At 38.4% G+C, this 19,659-nt stretch overlaps 3 protein-coding genes across 3 annotated transcripts; all 3 read right to left on the bottom strand.

Moving 5' to 3' along the window:
• Positions 1 to 952: 952 nt before the first annotated feature.
• LOC149011476 (small ribosomal subunit protein eS30z/eS30y/eS30x-like) lies at positions 953 to 2,122 on the bottom strand. The gene is made up of 3 exons (XM_089162877.1): positions 2,011 to 2,122; positions 1,772 to 1,909; positions 953 to 1,225 (listed from the first exon to the last, which is right to left on the bottom strand). Exons 1-3 carry the CDS (start codon positions 2,012 to 2,014, stop codon positions 1,179 to 1,181), a joined length of 189 nt encoding a protein of 62 aa, XP_089019003.1. The 5' UTR covers positions 2,015 to 2,122; the 3' UTR covers positions 953 to 1,178.
• Positions 2,123 to 9,002: 6,880 nt separating this feature from the next.
• LOC149011475 (small ribosomal subunit protein eS30z/eS30y/eS30x) lies at positions 9,003 to 10,111 on the bottom strand. The gene is made up of 3 exons (XM_089162759.1): positions 10,005 to 10,111; positions 9,766 to 9,903; positions 9,003 to 9,232 (listed from the first exon to the last, which is right to left on the bottom strand). Exons 1-3 carry the CDS (start codon positions 10,006 to 10,008, stop codon positions 9,186 to 9,188), a joined length of 189 nt encoding a protein of 62 aa, XP_089018885.1. The 5' UTR covers positions 10,009 to 10,111; the 3' UTR covers positions 9,003 to 9,185.
• Positions 10,112 to 13,056: 2,945 nt separating this feature from the next.
• Positions 13,057 to 13,641, bottom strand: LOC149011474 (uncharacterized). The gene has a single exon (XM_089162668.1). It carries the CDS (start codon positions 13,639 to 13,641, stop codon positions 13,057 to 13,059), a length of 585 nt encoding a protein of 194 aa, XP_089018794.1.
• Positions 13,642 to 19,659: the final 6,018 nt, after the last annotated feature.

The raw sequence follows: 19,659 nt of genomic DNA, 5'->3' as shown, positions 1-19,659 counted from the left end.
TGGCTATGAACAAATATAAGGACACCGATGGTTTTGGGTATTAATCAGCCTTGGAATGCAATAATGCCCAATGAATATTTGCCAAAGTAAGGGCCAACTCGAATATATGGATACAGAAGCTTAGATCATTTCTATTTAAGGAACAAACGGAAGAGTATAATGCTGACTATTAACTCCAAAGACCAATAAATTATTTAACCAGAAAGCTTTTGTGAGATTGGCTTATGGTGTGGATCGCATTGGGCGTTGTCACGTGGGACATGACACAAATAAGGCTGCCAATTGAATGTCTAAAATGACACTTAGTCCTTAGTGTTCTTTGATGTTAATTCAGAATGCTCCCTCAGCTTTGGAGGAGATTCTCATGGCGGATTGTATTTCTTATCATTCTTAGTGCTCTTCTTGGGTCATTGACCCCGTTTAGTGTATAAGGAGGTTACATCTTCATCTTTGCAGAAACGGCAACCCACCGCCTCTTTCGATCGACTTTCCAATGAAACTAAACTACAAAACTCCGATTTGATGGCTACACCCTTCATCTTGGCAGAAGCCAAACAACACGAAAATGCAAAAGCCAAAAATACTAAGCAATCAAACTACACCTACATCTTTGCAGAAGCCAAAAACACCAAGCGATTGGGAGACGCTGGAGTTGCAGAGAATCAGTAAGGAGGGTTCTTTCTTCGCGTCGATGGACAATGATAGTTCGATCAAATATGACTCATTGGAATCACGCCTATTTATATCAAGCCGATATTTGGTGATTAGGTAGTTTCCATAGAATCACCCATTTACCTTGAAAAATAGAATTACATAACTAGATTTTTTATTTTAGAATCATGATCATATGGAAGCTGATTCCACAGAATTACGAAACCAAACGCAAACTTAAGTTACCATCTATGTATTAGTCACTATTCAGTATTAGAATGAGAATAGAATGAGAAGACAAGATAAAACTTATCCCCATATTGAATTCACAAAAAGAATAATCAGTAAGCTAAAGCAATGCACCTCTTGAGTCCTCCATTAAATAGCCGACAAAGTTTTAAAAACAGAATACCAAAAGCCAATTAAACATCCAGAGTTTTCAACAACAAAATAAACAGATGAAGCCCTCATTTCACTCAAAATTGAAGAAATCTCTCCTACTTGTAAGAACTCTACACATGGTGAGATCACTTCTCTGATGAGTTAGGTCCTCTCTTCTTCCCAAATCCAACAACTGCAAACAGAGAAACCAATGAACAACTCAGAATTTTATGATAAACGGTCTTAAGAAAGAAAATTACATCCCTCAACCCCCCCCCCCCCAAAAAAAAATAAAATTCCTGTACCATCCCCAAAAACAATATTTCATCAAATGTTAGGATGTACAAAATTCAGAAAGCAATAAAGAATAGCAAAATCTATTTCACATTGAATTTGACACCATACTGGCCAAGAAATCCCTACAAACCTCATTCTCAGAACAAAACATCAATTAAACCCAAATAGAAATAAATTTAAGCTCTCAAATAAGAAACCATATTTTCCTTACTCTACCCAGGGGCACACTACAGAGAAATATATGAACTTAATGATTTTCTACCCTCCAAACCTTTCAGTTTTCTGATAAAATAGGGTTTGTATCGCACAAGATCATATACAAAGTAATCCAAAGCACCAATTTGTTTACCATCTAAGAAAATCTCGCATGAACCCATCAGAAACAAAAAAATTTATTTTACCGATTTTCGTCACAGATAACAGAATAAAGGTTTATTCATACCAGTGGTGACAAAACGACGGTTGTATTGCATCCGCTTGTGAGCCCTTCCTCTAGGTTTCTTCTTCTTGTCCTGTTTCCCCACTTTCGGCGTTTGCCCTCTCACCTTACCGGCACGAGCCAGAGATCCGTGAACCTTACCTGCAATCAATGATACAAATCAATCAGACTATTATCACAGAAAGCTCAAACTAGATCTCTGTTCAAAGAGAAAATAACACCACCATCGAAGAGGACCTTACCCATGGCTGATTCGAATCCCAAACTGCTGCAACTTTTCAGAGGAGAAAAACAACTAGGGTTACGAGTTTGGGTTTATAGCAATGTGGTTTCGCATAACTTCTAGGGTTTGGGTTTTTTCGTTTATATATATTTGTAATTTAGTTAAAAAAATCTATATATACTTCGCAATTCTTGGCTCATTCAAAAGGCCCAATTCTTGGCCCACCGGGTCCAACCCACGTAAACGGCCTGATTTCTTTTTTTTCTTTCAGCAGCCACAAGCCAAACAACAAATACTAGTAAAGTTGCAAAACGAATTGTATAGGTTCAATCAGTATCAACAAAATTCCTTGCTTTCTGGTCCTCCAAACAAAATTTTAAGAACCAAGTCCTACTCTCTCAAAATTTTTTGCCTTTAGATCATCATGTTGACTCTTAGATGAAGATAAAGAGCTGTTAGGGAATGCAGCATCAACTTTTAATAATTTTGATGATATGAAACACAAGGTACTAATATCTAAATTGAGTAGTGTCAAATTAGATTAAGCTATTTTAATTAAATCGAGAATACGAAACCAAAGCAAGAATGATCAACACATAAATGAAGACTTAACCAAGATTGCGTGTGAAGACTTGACCCTTGAAGGCTATGTGAAGATTGAAGAATGACAAAGAAGGAAGAATTAAGCTTAAGAGGATAAGGTGCACTTTGGAGTTAGAACACCAGATATAGTTGTATGTATGCATTCGTTCATTTATCGTACCCACCACATCATTAGGTTGACCTATGGAATGTTAGGAAGAGTCATTTGGACATAGAGTTCAATTTGACCAAAAACCCATGAAAATAGCTATTAAGAATGGTTCATTGTTTCTCTAAAACGACAATTTGTTTGGTAACGACAAGCCATTTAGCCTAAACAGCTCACCTTTGAACAACTGATGCATAATATATGTCACAAAGGCCAAACAGATTGTGGCCGTTTGGTAATGGCACGCCATCTTGTAACAATGATTCGTTTTGTCTAGAATGGCAAGCTCTCCTATTGTGCTAGTAGCCAACACCGGCATGTCAACTTACTTATCTTCATCAAGCCACTTACTTGAAGGTCGTGTACAACAACCAACACCGCACAAGCAAAGACAAGGTCTTTGGTCCCAATGGTACAATTCTAATGACTCACCGTTTTGCCCAAAGGCTTGCCGTTTCAGTCAAAAAATGATTGTTTTCTATTCATTGAAACTTTAGACTAAAGGATTTTTTGAACCTATGAATAGCCAAACCCTCCCATTTAAAATACTCCACGAAGTGTAAACATTTCACACTCACTCTAGCGTTCTAAAACCCTCAAATCTCACACAAACCTTGTGTCATAGCCTCTCCATTACCCACTCTCTTGAAGTTCATTTGAAGGAAGTAAAGCAATCATTTAGAGTCAATGCTGAGGTGACAGAAGGCTTGTTGGGCATTCACATCTCATTTGAGGCATTTATTCTCATTTGCACCACACTTACTTAATGGGTACAATATCACACTTCTTGATAGGTAATGTCCTACCTCTTATACTCTTTAATTTTGTTGCAATTCTAATTTAGGCTTGATTAGAATTGTGGTGTAGCTTTTGTCAATAAACAATTTTTTGCTATAGATAAAATTAAGATTGAAAAATGATGCTCTTGTCATAGTGAATATAGATTATAAGGGTTTAAGTCTTTATCCACCGTATTAAATAAATAAAAAAAAATCTCTAATTGAAATCTCTCTTGAGACCAAGAGAGGAGTGGACGTCAATTTTTCAAGTTGAACCACTATAAAATCAATTTGGCTTCTGTCCTTGGAGAAATCTAGTAATGAGTGCCCAATGCATGATATATTTCAGACATGTATAAATATTCTAATCCAAGGGCACTTATTAGATTTACCCTAACCTTTGGATTAAATTATTCCATATGATTAAATCCTATCACTCGTTGGACACTCATTAGAAGATTTTTCCAAGCAAATGATCTAAACCCTAATAAAATCTTTCTGTTGTGTGATTGTAATTTGCTTAATTTATTTAATTTTCCAATTTAATTCCAAATATGTAATAAACCTAAAAATAGCCCCCCCCCCCCCCCCCAACCGCCCTCCCTCTAGGTTACACTTACAAGAGCCAAACCATAAAATACGCAATATAGCATGGCAAGTAAATTTTAGACTAGTGATTTCTCAATGACTAAATTGTTTATAAGGCTACTATAAGGAAACTAGGAAATGGGCAATTGGTAAGATTCCATGAACAGATCAAGAGTATTATTAAAATAAGATATAATATAAATATATAATCATTGCAAAATGTGTCCACTGTCAAGTTTAAAAAAATAAAAAACTAATACCTAATAGTAAATGAGTCTAAGTCATGTCCCCCGGTCAACTCATGTAGAGATGTATATGTTTAGTCTTTATTATTGTTTTTTTTTTTATATATAATTTTATGGTCTTACTTGAACCATGTATGTGGTTCAAATGCATTTACTGTTCACCTTCTTCCTCCATCTTTGCCTGAAACTCTGCAAAGTCAAGTTTTCTCTTCCAAAGATAGAGCATCAATGAGGACGTTTTCTCTTCTAAAGCCCATGGATGGTGGTGTTGCGATAGTGGTATTATTGTCGAAAATAGCCCTAGAAATCCCCAGTTCGGCGCTAAACAAGCGAGATATCGCCGAGATCGTTTCGCCCCTTGGTTTCGGTTCGCCAGGGGGAGAAATCACCAAAATTCGGCGATATTTCCTTCCATGCCTGCAACCTCGAGGCAAACCATGACCCATCCACCTAATGAATCTTTTTATAGCAATGTTGTATATGATGAAATCCACAATTTATATTTATTAATACAAGCATGAAAAAAATGCTTAGTATGTACCGATAGTAAGGGTGATCTTGCAACAAAATGGGTGTGATCTTATGTTTTGTCAATGTTCTAATTCACATGAAATAAAATTCAATTCCTCCATTAAACCATTTAAAAAAAAATATCATAAGAGAGCCATTGGCCTAGTGCATGATGTGTTATGTCTACAAGTAAGGAAAAACAATTTGAAGAACCGTGTATATTTAGTGATTGCCAACTATCCAATTTGTGATGAGAATAGAGTCCAGGTTAAATGAACAAACACTTGATCATTTTGTAGTGTTTTGTTTAACTCATGTGAGTCTGCATTATGTCTTCATTTTTTTATTTTATTTTATTTTTGTTTGGAGGAGGTAAAGAAGAGCAGCTGCAAGGGCTTTGTGTCATAGAGAGACACACATGTATTTTCCTCGAGTTAGAAAAATCCATTGTTGTTAATGCTCTGGTAAATTCTTTATCTGCAGATTCTTGCATCTGTTTACATCGCAAGAATGAAAAACCATCACCAAGCAATTCATCTAAGAGCATCAAATTCCAAAATGCTTCCTCATTGCAACATCAATCTGTTGGCTCCTTAGCCTAGCAGTTCTACCCTACTAACAACAAAAATATAAACACAATGAGATTGATTTGGTGTGTACCCAAGCCAACTACACAAGAAGTCAAGAGCATGAGCTTTGCACATATAACATTGAAAAGATTTTATTAACTATTATCGACTATTTTTACAATGTAGTATGAAATTGAAGTTGATCACAAGGCAAGAGATAATTGGGGCTTCTTGAGCTACGGACAAATTTGAACCATTGATCTGAAGGGTCATATGTATCTTCTGTCAAGCATTTGCATGTATTAGTGACAATCGGCCTGCTTGAATCTATATCCAGGCATAGACTGACATTAGTTGACAAGTGCTCCAGAATCTGATATCTTCTCCCATTTGGATGTAGTGTCATCATAGTTGCTGCCAAGCTTCGCTGGTCTCCCTAATCCATCAGCTTGCAAGCATAATGATGTTCCACCCAGCATCAAAGTCTTTTCAAATCTCATATGTGAAAATTTGAGTTTGTGTAGCCCAAACTATTACACAGGAGCCAATTGATAAATCACTTCATGGAAGCACAAGCAATCCACATAAGGATGAAAAATTCACCAACATGCGCACTTGTTCTGCCATATCTACTGAAACTAATGGGACTAAATGCTCTTAAGTTTACCTCTACATTAACCTTGTTGTTTCCTTATCTTTTACAGAAACATAAAATCAGGGAGGCACTGAAAAGAAAACAAAAAACTTTGGAGCTGCAATAATAATTGAGGTTTTAGGTTCTCAAGTACCAACATTATTATAGCAGCAACAACCATAATTTATCCAACTAAATGTAACCAGCTACTACATCCAATGAAGGTTATGACACTGAGAGATATAAGAGTAAAAAAGTACGTAAAAAAAAAATTAAGAGAGAAGTCAATGAAGCATCCCAGGAAAATCACCATACGAGGGGTTGTCTATCTGCACAGATCCTTGACCTCCAAACAATTCCATACATGGTCAGACTAGGATGAAGTGAACACTTCAAGGGTGAATGTATAAATGACAGTGATTGTGCCAAAGTTTGCAAAACAGCGAAATATACAGGAGGGAAATCCAAAGAGATCATTGGAAGATGCCTTGAGAAGTAGCAATAAGTAGAGCCCCATTCTAAATCACTAGGATATAATTTTCTAGAGGTCATCATATTAAAATAATCCCAGATCTAAGCATTTTGAAGTTGAACAAACCTTCCAATAAACTCAGAAATTCATAGTAACAGCAGCCAATAATTTCACTAGGATTTTATGGAAGCCTTCTTTTTTTAAGGAGAATATCAGACTGAGTCTGATCTCAAAACAAAACTTAATCACAATTTCCAATAGAAGGTGTATTATCAATGTATGGTGTGCTCAAGGTTCGACATGTCGACTTGTGTCGCTGTGTCGGACCCTGGCGACACAGGCGACATGTCGCCAAAAGTCGCCCGACTTTTGACAAGGGTTCGATGAAAAATCGAACCCCCTGTTTGAAGGGTATTTCAGGTCATTTTGACCTGAAATTTGACGTGTAACCTAATTTGAGGCCAATAAACACATTGGGAGTATTATTCTGACCTAAAACATCACCTAACCTAAAGTTTATAATTGGCACATGTCCAGTTATATGCGGGCAAAACTGGAAGTTTGGAAAATTCATATAAACTAATGTAAATATGCAAAGAGAACACAAATACACAAGTAGTAAAGAGTTGTACTAAAGTTTACAATTCATTATACAATTATGTTGAGTATGGTTCATGCTTCACATATTGTTGCCGACGGACATGGGTCCCGGTGAGCGTGCGGGGTCCGGGGAGGCCGCCCCGGCAGGGGTGTGGGGGCAACACCCCCGGAGCTTTTAGAAGCCCTATGTCACCTTGGCAAAAAGCGAAAGAAAAATCGGCGAAAAACAAACGAAAGGCTGTTATATATGGCGAATTTAACGATATATCGTCGACACGAGGAACCAAAGGTGTACTACAATATAAAAAATCATACCTTGGAAATAGAAAACTCAGTTCCAACTTCCAAGGAAATACAATCGCTAGCCTACTCAATTCCTACATCATCTAATCAAAATCATATATTTACTTTTAACATTTTATGTGTCCATGATTCAAGAAATCAGGAACTGAGAGATCAGAGCACACAGAACGCGAATTGGATAATCATCCCAATCATCAAATAGAAAATCCCAACCTAGTAACCCAACTCAATATGGAAAAATTACCAAAAGCTAGTCCAAAATTCATATCAGGTTGTCTTCGACCCAAACGATATAATAAAAAAAGAATAGAAAAAAAGGCATTAATTGAGGAAGGACAAGCCCGAAGGAGAATAATTTGAAGCATTGTCATCAGTTCTTGCTGGAAATGCAAAGAAGGTTGTATGCGCATCAAGGTTTCCACTTGATAATGAAAATTTGTCATGGGTAAGATACAATTTATATTGCATGAGTGGCAACAGAATAGCCTCAGTTTCATACCATGGCTTATGGCTATGAACAAATATAAGGACACCGATGGTTTTGGGTATTAGTCAGACTTGGAATGCAATAATGCCCAATGAATATTTGCCAAATTAAGTAAGGGCTAACTTGAATATCTGGATACAGAAGCTTAGATCATTTCTATCTAAGGAACAAACGGAAGAGTATAATGCTGACTATTAACTCCAGACCAATAAAGTATTTAACCAGAAAGCTTTTGTGAGATTGGCTTAGTGCTTGATGGTGTGGATTACATTAGGTATTGTCACGTCTCACGTGGGACGTAACGCAAATAAGACTACCGATTGGATGTCTAAAATGGCACTTAGTCCTAAGTGTTCTTCAATGTTCATTCAAAATACTCCCTCAGCTTTAGAAGAGATTCTCATGACTGATCGTATTTTTTATCGTTTTTAGTGCTCTTCTTGGGTCATTGACCCCGTTTAGTATAAAAGGAGGTTACACCTTCATCTTTGCAGAAACGGCAACCCACCGCCTATTTTGATCGACTTCCCAATGAAACTAACCTACAAAACTCCAATTTGATGGCTACACCTTTCATCTCGGCTGAAGCCAAACAACACAAAGATGCAGAAGCCAAAAATACCAAGCAATCAAACTACATGATCTTCATCTTTGCAGAAGCCAAAAACACCAAGCGATTTGGAGACGCTGGAGTTGCAAAGGATCAGCAGGGAGGGTTCTTTCTTCACGTCAATGGACAGTGATAGTTCGATCGAATATGACTCCTTGGAATCACGCCTATTTATATCAAGCCGATATTTGGTGCGTGATTAGATAGTTTCCACAGAATCACCTATTTACCTTGAAATATAGAATTACCTGACTCAGATTGAATAATGTGGATTCCGAATTACTTTCAAACCAAACGATTTTTTTATTCTAGAATCATGATCCTATGGAAGCTGATTTCATAGAATTACATAACCAAAGGCTACCTTTTAAGTTAGCATCTATGTAATAGTCACTGTTCAGTATTAGAATGAGAAGACAAGATAAACTTATCCCCATATTGAATTCACCAAAAGAATAATCAGTAAGCTAAAGCAATGCTCCTCTTGAGTCCTCCATTAAATAAAATAGCCGACAAAGTTTTAAAAACAGAATACCAAAAGCCAATTAAACATCCAGTATTCAACAACAAAATAAACAGATGAAGGCCTCATTCACACAAAATTGAAGAATTCTCTCCTACTTGTAGAACTCTAAGCATGGTGAGATCACTTCTCTGATGAGTTAGGCCCTCTCTTCTTCCCAAATCCAACAACTGCAAACAGAGAAACCATTGAACAAGTCAGAATTTGATGATGAACGGTCTTAAGAAAGAAAATTACATCGCTTCCCCCATAAATTCTTTTCTGTACCATCCCAAAAAACAATATTCATCAAATGTTAAGATGTACAAAATTCACAAAGCAATAAATAATAGCAAAATCTATTTCACATTGAATTTGACACTATACTGGCCAAGAAATCCCTACAAACCTCACTCTCAGAACAAAACATCAATTAAACCCAAATAAGAAGTAAATTTAAGCTCTCAAATAGGAAACCATAGCTTTCCTAGCTCTACCCAGGGGCACACTAGCAGAGAAATATATGGACTTAATGATTTTCTAACCTCCAAACCTTTCAGCTTTCTGATAAAATAGGGTTCGTATCGCACAAGATCATATACAAAGTAATCCAAAGCATCAATTTGTTTACCATGTAAGAAAATCTCGCATGAACCCATCAGAAACATAAAATTTTATTTTACCGATTTTTGTCACAGATAACAGAATAAAGGTTTATTCATACCAGTGGTGACAAAACGACGGTTGTATTGCATCCGCTTGTGAGCCCTTCCTCTAGGTTTCTTCTTCTTGTCCTGTTTCACCACTTTCGGCGTTTGCCCTCTCACCTTACCGGCACGAGCCAGAGAACCGTGAACCTTACCTGCAACCAATGATACAAATCGATCAGATTATTATCACAGAAAGCTCAAACTAGATCTCTGTTCTAAGAGAAGACAACACCATCATCGAAGAGGACCTTACCCATGGCTGATTCGAATCCCCAACCGCTGCAACTTTTCAGAAGAGAAGAACAACTAGGGTTACGAGTTTGGGTTTATAGCAATGTGGTTTCGCATAACGTCTAGGGTTTGGGTTTTTTCCGTTTATATATATATATATAATTTTGTTTTAAAAAAATAGTTTATATTTCGCAATTCTTGTTCCATTCAAACGGCCCTGTTCTTGGCCCACCAGGCCTACCCACTTATCGGCCCAATTGCTTTTTTTTTTCTTTTCCGGTAGAAACAAAATCGAGCCGTCCACACATTTCTGTATTCAATGTAAAGGGTTGTGGTCAGATCCAGCCGCCGGTAATTTATCCACTTGTTGGTTTGGAAACAAACTCAACCACCCTACCAATGGAAGGATAGTGCAGTGGTTGAGAAATCCCTGGGTAGGGCCCCCCCCCAGATTCCCTATATATAAAAAGCGCATTTGTCCCCACAGGTTTTTCCTTGATCAGGTTTGGTGGTTTTTGTTTATTCGTCCAAGTGAAAGAACACCCCGAGCTGAAATTTCAGTCAAATTTTCATCATTAATTAATTTTTTCAGTCCGGGCAAAGCTCCTGATGGTCGAAACACTCCTCCAATTTTTTCACATGCTTCCATGAGTTCATTAAAGTTGTCCAAAATGACATAAGATTCAGCCAGTTTTTGCAGGTTATCCCTTAGGGTCTCTCAGAACCCTTTCCTTTCCAAATATTGGGGTGGAGTGTAAATGAAACAAGTTACATAGCTCCTCCCTTTACTCCAACATCTTACAAGGAGCATTGAATTGTCCCTTAGTAATACCTCCGCCTTACAATTTATTGAGTTAAGGACTAGCAGCCCCCCCCTTCAACCCTCTCAGCCCTTTACTCTCTTCAAACCCAGTCACCATATAAAATCTGAACAGACCTTTTTTATGCTCTACAAACTTCACATGATCCTGACATTTGGTTTCCACAGGAAAACTAATTTAGGTTTATGTTTTTTCAATGAATTTTTTAAACATTGTTGGGTAAATGATCCATTAATACCCCTCACATTCTAAATCAAGAACTTCATTGTGACTCCAACAAGTAAGATGAATCTAAGGGTTGAGTTATAGGATAAACAGGCTGATTTCCACTTTCTATATCCCCAGGAAGCACATTGATCACAGAAAATTTTACATGCAATTGCACATAAAAGGAAATACCAAAAAGGAAAGGCAATAAAGGAGCAGCATAGTAGGTTCCAATTAAACACTCTCATATAGGACTAATATACAAGAGCAACAAAATAACGAGTAAAAATTATGCAAAGAACCTATTCCTAGATTTTTTTTATCCAATTTTTTCCTCCAAATGTTAAAGACAGCAAGAATTGAGATAAGAAACACAATGCAAAAATCAAAAAATTTAGAGTACTTATGATATGGAAAGACCTGAGAGAAGCTCTGGGGAATGCCAGCATCCGGTTCCTCCACTGGGTTAGGAAACACACCGTGCGCCATTGACTGATCTTGTGCCATTTGTTGCAAAGGTATCCCTGAATCTGGACTAAAAAGATAGCGAGCCTCCATGGAACCCCATGAATCGCCCAACATTACATTAGAATCTTGAGGGTCCCTAAGTAGAGCATCAATGAGGGGGCTTAGGCTTTCAAAGGGTTGTAGGTGCGAGAAATCAGGGGTATCTGTGAATTCCGGAGTGTTCCTTTGGCGCTTCCTACTTTGAAAGGCAATGACCTCATTGTGATCCGTTGGTTCCACCACATGTGGGGTAATCTCAACATGATCATCAGTCTGTGTGCTTGCATCACGAGTTGTAGGTGTAACTGCACTTTCGGACTTTTCTAATTTTTTCTCCGTCTTCGGGCAATCGCAATTGGTCACTAGAGTAACCGATCGAGTTTTGAGGGAGTTGATGGTGACGCGCTCGAACTTTTTGAATCTTTCCACTGCTGCCAGTACCTTTTTTAAGATTTTGGTATCTCTTATCTTATCACCTTCCTCTTCCCCTTCCATTACCCCTACACCATCAATCTGGATCCCTTCCTTCCCATTTCTATTTTCTTTTTCTTTTTTCTTGGATCCAGAAGTCTTTGGTTCGGCCCTCGGCATCTTTTTTCCCCTCAAAATGATTTTGTTTTGGAGGTTTTGTTGTTTGGATTTGTGGTAGCTTGCCTCCTTTAGCAGTTCTTCTTCCTCAGCTTTTCCCTTTTCTTTATTTCCTTCTGTTTTTTCTTTCTCTCTTCCCTCGGTTCCCTCTGTGATTGGTTCTTCCCCCATGACTTTTTTCCCTTTCAATTTGAAATTGTTGTTGAGGTTCCGTTGCTCAAAATTGAAAAGAAATTCCTCTTCTATCGATCCCTCTTCCTCATCCCTTTCATTTCCTTGTTTGGTCTTGAAAGGTTCTCTATCACCGCCAGCCTCCACTGAAGTTAGTATCTTACCCTGCTGCTCATCGATGGTGTATTGGAGTTTGTTTTTATTTTTATTGCTTTGAGTAGCCTCTTCCTGATCTGCGTTTTTGCTCCCTGCCTCGCAGATCATCGGATTCCCAGCATCTTTGTTCAAACCCTTTTGAAACATCGGTTGTTGCATGTGATTGGAAATTCCTTCAGAGTTTTTAGGAAACGTGGAGACTTCACGACCAACTTCTTCCTCTGAAACTCTTGCTATTTTCAAATTTCCCTTGAAAATCTCCTTGTTTTTCTCCTGATTTATTTTTGAAAAATGAATTTTCTCCACCGGTAAAGGATGTTGATTGGATAGAGGCTTCACAAAGTCCTCTTCCCTTCGGTTCCCAGTCGAACCGTCCTTCACTTGCCATCTACTTCCTGATCCCGATCTTCTCGCCGTCATTGATAGAGTCATGAAATCTTCCAACACCTTTGTTGATAAGATCCGATCTTTTCCGAAGGTTATTGGGGAAGTTATAAGATTTTTGTAAAGCTTATCCTCCGTAGCCGCCTTCATTTCCTCTTTTGTACGGATTGATTTACATCTTCCCATTGAATGTGTTATCTTCCGTAGATTTCACAAAGCGTCAAGAGTTCATATTTAACTTTAACGTGAACCCATTTGCCCATTTGTGCTCTGGATCTTAGCGAACCGTTTCACCGGAGAGTTGACGTTGAGCATCACCTTCACTCTAGCCGAATCAGTGGGTAAGTTCACGCCTTCAACCTCCAGTTGTATGTCTACAACCTTCCCAATCGCACTTGTTGCCTTCAGAATCATTCCATACTCAAAACATCCGAAGCTAAGGCCATGCAACTGCACCCAAATTGGTAACGGAGGCCCGTCCTCTCCTTGCATCTCCGATATTGGTCTCAAAGCTAATTGCAGCAACCCGTTACCAACCCACCATGGTGCTCTCGACATGACCTCGTTCCTGTTACTCTCCAGCTTAAATATAGCCCTGAATCCGTCTCTTCCCATGAGTGAGATGTCAATCATCCCTATCGGAACCCAAATATCCATTAGGAATCTGCATATCTCAGAGATCTGAAAATTTTTGTCACCGACAACCTTCCCGTACATCATCCTTGACACCATGCCATGTTCCGTGGTCACAGAGAGACCCGACTCCTTCACCCCCTTGAACGAATCACTGACCCCTCTGCCCTTCAAAGTTTCGATCTTTCCCATTGTAGTTACTCCCCACCAACGGGTTTTGTTGAGAGCGGAAGCCTTTAACAGTCATGTTTCTTCTCGGAAGCGCCATTAGAACACCGGTCACACAGGAAATTCGAGAAAGGGAAAGGAAACAGAACGCAGAGGATATCCGCAACTATCAAACACAATCTTGCGGAGGTAGGTTTGGCAATCTGCAAAATTACTATAAAAGGAAACGACAAACAAGGCATGTTCATTCTTGGTAAGAAATCTAGATTTCAAGCCTGCAGACTGCGGGATGAAGTTCATTTTTCAACCCTGCAGACTGTGAGTGAAGCTTTCGGCTGAAACCAAAAGAAATAAATACTTTGTTACATGCTCTGCTATAGAAATAATTTTTAATAGTTTTTCAAAACCTAGAGGAGTAATAAGAGTTGGTATTGGTCACTGTAGATGAAAGGTTTCATCATGTCCGTCAGAGGCTCAGATCTTTCTCAGTCCATTCTTCTCAACCCTGCAACAAACTTGTGTAAGTGTGTGTGTGCATTACCTTTTCCAAGTGGAGTTTCCATAGCCGGCATTCCCCAGGCGGAAGCCTAGCCCATGAGGACTAAGAGATCATCTATGGAGATAGATTGTGGTGAGAGGAAAATATACAAGGCAAACGGTGGATAGCAGAGGATATAGAAGTGGGAAACCATTCTTGCCAACTCTTGTTTGGATTAAAAAAATTAGCCCAAAGCTTACTTGTTTAGGTGTTGGGAGGACAAAGGTTGCTGATCCTACAAGAAGGGCTTCTTTTGTTTTTTTTGGCCAAGGCCGGCTAAGGAGGAAGTCAAGGGACGACTTTTTGAACCTGAAGGTTCAGTTTTTACACTTGCACTACTTATTCATTCAACCAAGGTAGGTTTCCAACGGCTGATAGTTGAATTTGATTGTAGTGAATTCATTAAAAAAAAATAAAACCACCAAATTGGCATCTTTGTCTAGATTCTTACAAAAGTGGAATTGGTCTGTGTTCGGATTGGTGGACAACCTTTTTCATACCTTTGCCCTAGAAATTGAAGTGCTAGAATAACAAACAAACCCGGACTGGGAGTTGATACAGGACATGAAAAAAAGGATGGCATGGGCGATGGAAGCGGAAGAAATGTTTTGGTTTCAAAAGTCTAGAGGTATGTACATTAAGGATGGGGATAGGAACACTAGGTTTTACCACTTAAATAGCAAAATAAATCTCCATAAGAGGGGAGTGGCAGTAATCTACGATGAGGGTCAATATTTCTCTAAGCCAAAAGAGGTCGCGGGAGTGTTTGCAAAATTTATGCAAAAACTTTATCAACACTCGAAACTCTCGACCCTCATTTTATTGAATGCCTCTTCCCACAAGCCAACACACTTGACAGGTCCCTTTCCGGAATGCCAACTTTGATAGAGACCAAAGAGGTTGTGTTCTCAATAGGACCCCACAAAGCACTAGGGATTGATGGGTTTAATGGGTTCTTTTACCAAAAAGCCTGGGATCTAGTAAGCGAGGATGTTTATCGTTTTGTTGCTGATTTCTTTACAAACGAAGTCCTCCCATCGGGGGTTAATCATACCCTTCTATGTTTTATCCCAAAAAAAGAAAATCCCTCTGTTGTATCGGATTTTAGACCCATCAGTCTTTGTAATGTGTCCTACAAGATCATTGCTAAAATCTTGGCTAGGAGATTAAAGACATTTTTACCTGGTCTCATCTCACCTTGTCAAGGGGCATTTGTGGCCCAAAGACAGATCATGGACAACATAATGGTGGCTCATGAAATCTTCCATTACATCCGAAAAACACGCAATAAAAAAGGCTTCATTGCTTTAAAATTGGACATGTCGAAAGCCTATGACAGAGTTGACAGAGGAATCTTAATTAAGATCTTCCAATTCTTGGGCTTTGATGGAAAATGGTGCCGGTTAATCAATGAACTAATTTCCCCCCCCACTTTTTCGGTCAAGATCAAAGGATCACCTTACTCTTCCTTTCCGAGAGCAAGGGGTCTGAGACAGGGATGCCCACTTAGCCCATACCTTTTTCTATTCATCATGGAAATTCTGTCTCGACTCCTTGATGAGTATAAATCACTGAAACTTCTAAGTGGAATTACGGTTGGAAGGGGGGCACCGGAAATATCACACTTGTTTTTTGCAGATGATACTTTCTTATTTTGCAAAGTAGACGTTGAGGAGGTCCTAGCTCTCAAAGGTGTGTTAGAATTATTCATGGATCTCACAGGGCAAGAAATAAACTTCGAGAAAAGTGGGGTTTTTTTCAGTAGGAATGTACCGAAGGAAGAAAGGGGCCCGATACTTTCAATTTTGAAAGTACCCGAAATCAAGGGAGGAACAATATACCTAGGATCAAATGTGATGTAGGGAAAGGCAAAAACAAGGACACTGCAAATTGTGGTTGACCGAATGACATAGAAAATGTCAATGTGGAAGGCGACTAATCTATCATATGTAGGGAGGGGTGTGCTAATGCAAGCCTCTATCCAATCAATGGCCCTCTATCAGATGCAATTTCTGAGATTTCCTAAAACAACATGCAAAAAAATAGATGCAGTCTGTCAAAAATTCTGGAATGGACATCCCAATAAGAGCAAGCAGCTGAGTCTGATAGCCTGGGGAAGATTCTATCAACCAAAAAACATGGGAGGAATGGGTTTCAAAAAAATGGAGGACTACAACACAGCGTTACTACTCAAACAAGGATGGCGAATTCTCTCTAATCCAGATGCGATATGGGTTCAAGTTCTCAAGGCGAAATACTTTAAGGACTGCAGCTTCTTTGATCCAAAGGTAACAAGGAAAAAATGATCATGGGTTTGGAATAGCATCACAACCATCATCCCTTTGCTAAAAACCATGGTGAGAAGGGTAGTCGGAAACGGTAGAAGAACTTCGTTTTGGTTTGACCCATGGGAACAAAACCTAAACCACAATTCTTCAAGGGAACAAAATTTTACAAGGTGGCCACCGAAGGCACAACAGTGGCAGAGGTGGCAACCGATCTTTTAAACCAGCAAGAAGACATGGAGCAGACGGCAACCTCAAGAACCAATTTTCCAATACAATTCTCTAACCAAGAAGATGCTTGGTCCACCACGATCTCAACAAATGGGGAATTCTCGGTAAAACAGGCTTACCGTGAAATGATGAAACAACGGTTTATGAACCATGATTATCATTTAGCAAAGTGGTGGAACCAAATGTGGAAATTGCCGATTCATCCTAAATTTAAAGTTTTTTTTTCTCTGGCGTCTTTTAAATGCAAAGTTACTAGTACGGGCAAATTTAGCAAAATGGACGCAAACTCAATCTGAATGCGCAATATGGGGGAGCAAAGAAGAAACAACGTGGCATCTTTTCATCTCATGCGAATGGGGAAAACGAATCCACGTAGCAGGACCATTGGGATTGCGGATAGAACACTGGAGAGACACATCCTTCATGAACTGGTGCCATAATATGTGTCTACAATTATCCAAGGATAATTTTAGATGGTTTATGTCAACTTTCATAATCTCTTGCTATTTTATCTGGAAAGAGAGGAATAGTAAAGTGTTTAATATGAATTAACCCTTTCATGGTGCTAGGGAATATCTAGAAATGGATAAAAGATTTAAAGCTACAACAACAGGGAGAAAATTTTAACCTAACTGTTTCTTCTTATGCGGACCATATCAATACACGAGAAAATTGGTGCACGACAATTTCACAGACTAACAAAAATATTCTTGTATGTGCAGGGATTTTTAACCGACATCTAGGAATGGTTGGATGGAGCACGGGAACATGCAAAGATGGACATCTAAGGTCTATCATTTTTGGAAGAGGAAACAGAACCGGGATCTGGAGAATATGATAATGGGTTTGCAACAAGGGATTAAAGATGCAGCAAGAGAAGGTTTTAAAATAGAGGAAATATGGACAAACAATCCGGACATAGTAGACCTACTACCATGGCCTTCAAGACAAACATGGACTCTTCAGGGACTACCAATTCTAATAGAGTTGGCAACATCGACATAACTGTTGGAATATAAATTTTTCCCAAACCTAGTGCTCCAGATGTTTTTTAAGGGGTATGCCAGCATGGCAACCACCTTACAGGATAACTGTAATAGAACAATTCACAGTATCTATAACTATTATCAACCGTAACATAAATGCAAATTTTCTTTTTCCTATCAAAAAAAAAAAAAAAAAAAAAAAGTACATTTGGTGGTTAAGAACATCACCTCTTGGTGGAGAGATTGTGGGTTCAATCATTACCGGCGGCATATGTATTATCCCCACCCAATTTCCCTATATATAGAGCGCCTTTGTTACCAAAAAAAAAAACAAAATTATAACTACTAAGGCACTGAGTAAGATCAGAAAAAAATAGAGTAGTCGAAACATCTTAGAAAGTATCAGCAATCACAAGCCAAACAACAATTACTAGTAAAGTTGCAAAACGGATTGTATGGGTTCAATCAGTATCAACAAAATTCTTTGCTTTATGGTCCTCCAAACAAAATTTTAAGAACCAAGTTCTACTCTCTCAAAATTTGTTGCCTTTAGATCATCATGTTGACTATTAGATTAAGATAAAAAAGAGCTGTTAGGGAATGCAGCATCAACTTTTAATAACTTTGATGATAAGAAATGCAAGGTAGTAAGATCTAAATTGAGTTGTGTCAAGTTAGATCAAGCTAATTGAATTAAATCGAGAATATAGAACCAAAACAAGGATGATCAAGACACAAGTGAAGGTTCAACCCGAAGTGGATGACCAAGACACAAGTGAAGACTTAACCAAGATTGCGTATGAAGACTTGACCCTTGAAGGCTATGTGAAGATTGAAGAATCACGAAGAAGGAATAATTAACCTTAAGAGGATCAAGTGCACTTTGGAGATAGGACACCATATATAGTTGTATATTTGCATTCATTCATTCATTTATCGTACTCACCACATCATTAGGTTGACCTATGGCATGTTAGGAAGAGTCATTTGGACATTGAGTTCAGTTTGACCAAAAACCCATGAAAATAGCTATTAAGAACAGTTCATTGTATCTCTAAAACAACAAGCCATTTAGCCCAAACAGCTCACCTTTGAACAATTGATGCATAACATATGTCACAAAAGGCCAAACAGACTGGGGCTGTTTGGTAATGGCACGCCATCTTGTAACAATGATTCGTTTTGTCCAAAATGGCAAGCTCACCTATTGTGCTAGCAGCCAACTCCAGCATGTCAACTTACTTATCTTTATCAAGCCACTTACTTGAAGGTCGTGTACAACAACCAACACCGCACAAGCAAAGGCAAGGTCTTTGGTCCCAATGGTACAATTCTAACGGCTATGTCCTCTAATGGCTCCCGTTTTGCCCAAAGGCTTGCCGTTTCAGTCAAAAAATGATTATTTTCTATTCATTGAAACTTTATACTAAAGGATTTTTTGAACCTATGAATAGCCAAACCCTCCCATTTAAAATACTCCACGAAGTGCAAACATTTCACACTCACTCTAGCGTTCTAAAGCCCTCAAATCTCACACAAACCTTGTGTCATAGCCTCTCCATTACCCACTTTCTTGAAGTTCACTTGAAGAAAGTAAAGCAATCATTTAGAGTCAATGCTGAGGTGACAGAAGGCTTGTTGGGCATTCACATCTCATTTGAGGCATTTATTCTCATTTGCACCACACTTACTTAACGGGTACAATATCACACCTCTTGATAGGTAATCCTACCTCTTATACTCTTTAATTTGTTGTTGCAATTCTAATTTATGCTTGATTAGAATTGTGGTGTTGCTTTTGTCAATAAACAAATATATTTTTGCTATAGATAAAACTAAAATTGAAAAATGATGCTCTTGTCCTAGTGAATATAGATTATAAGGGTTTAAGTCTTTATCCACCGTATTAAATAAAAAAAAAAAAATCTCTAATAAAAATCTCTTTTGAGACCAAGAGATGAGTGGACGTCAACTTTTCAGGTTGAACCACTGTAAAATCAAT

Source organism: Hakea prostrata, chromosome 7, assembly GCF_041222555.1.
Source record: "Hakea prostrata isolate BN-2017 chromosome 7, UWA_Hpros_2, whole genome shotgun sequence".
Taxonomy (NCBI): Eukaryota; Viridiplantae; Streptophyta; class Magnoliopsida; order Proteales; family Proteaceae; genus Hakea; species Hakea prostrata.
The sequence above is the reverse complement of the archived record's forward strand: the minus strand, read 5'-3'. Positions and strand labels throughout refer to the sequence as shown.

What these genes read in the sequence shown, in the direction of transcription:
- LOC149011476 (XM_089162877.1), bottom strand. An exon ending in CCGTCGTTTTGTCACCACTG is followed by an intron (nt 1,226 to 1,771) that starts GTATGAATAAAC and finishes CTCTGTTTGCAG; the next exon opens with TTGTTGGATTTGGGAAGAAG.
- LOC149011475 (XM_089162759.1), bottom strand. An exon ending in CCGTCGTTTTGTCACCACTG is followed by an intron (nt 9,233 to 9,765) that starts GTATGAATAAAC and finishes CTCTGTTTGCAG; the next exon opens with TTGTTGGATTTGGGAAGAAG.
- LOC149011474 (XM_089162668.1), bottom strand. Translation starts at nt 13,641, where the DNA reads ATGGGAAAGATCGAAACTTTGAAGGGCAGAGGGGTCAGTGATTCGTTC.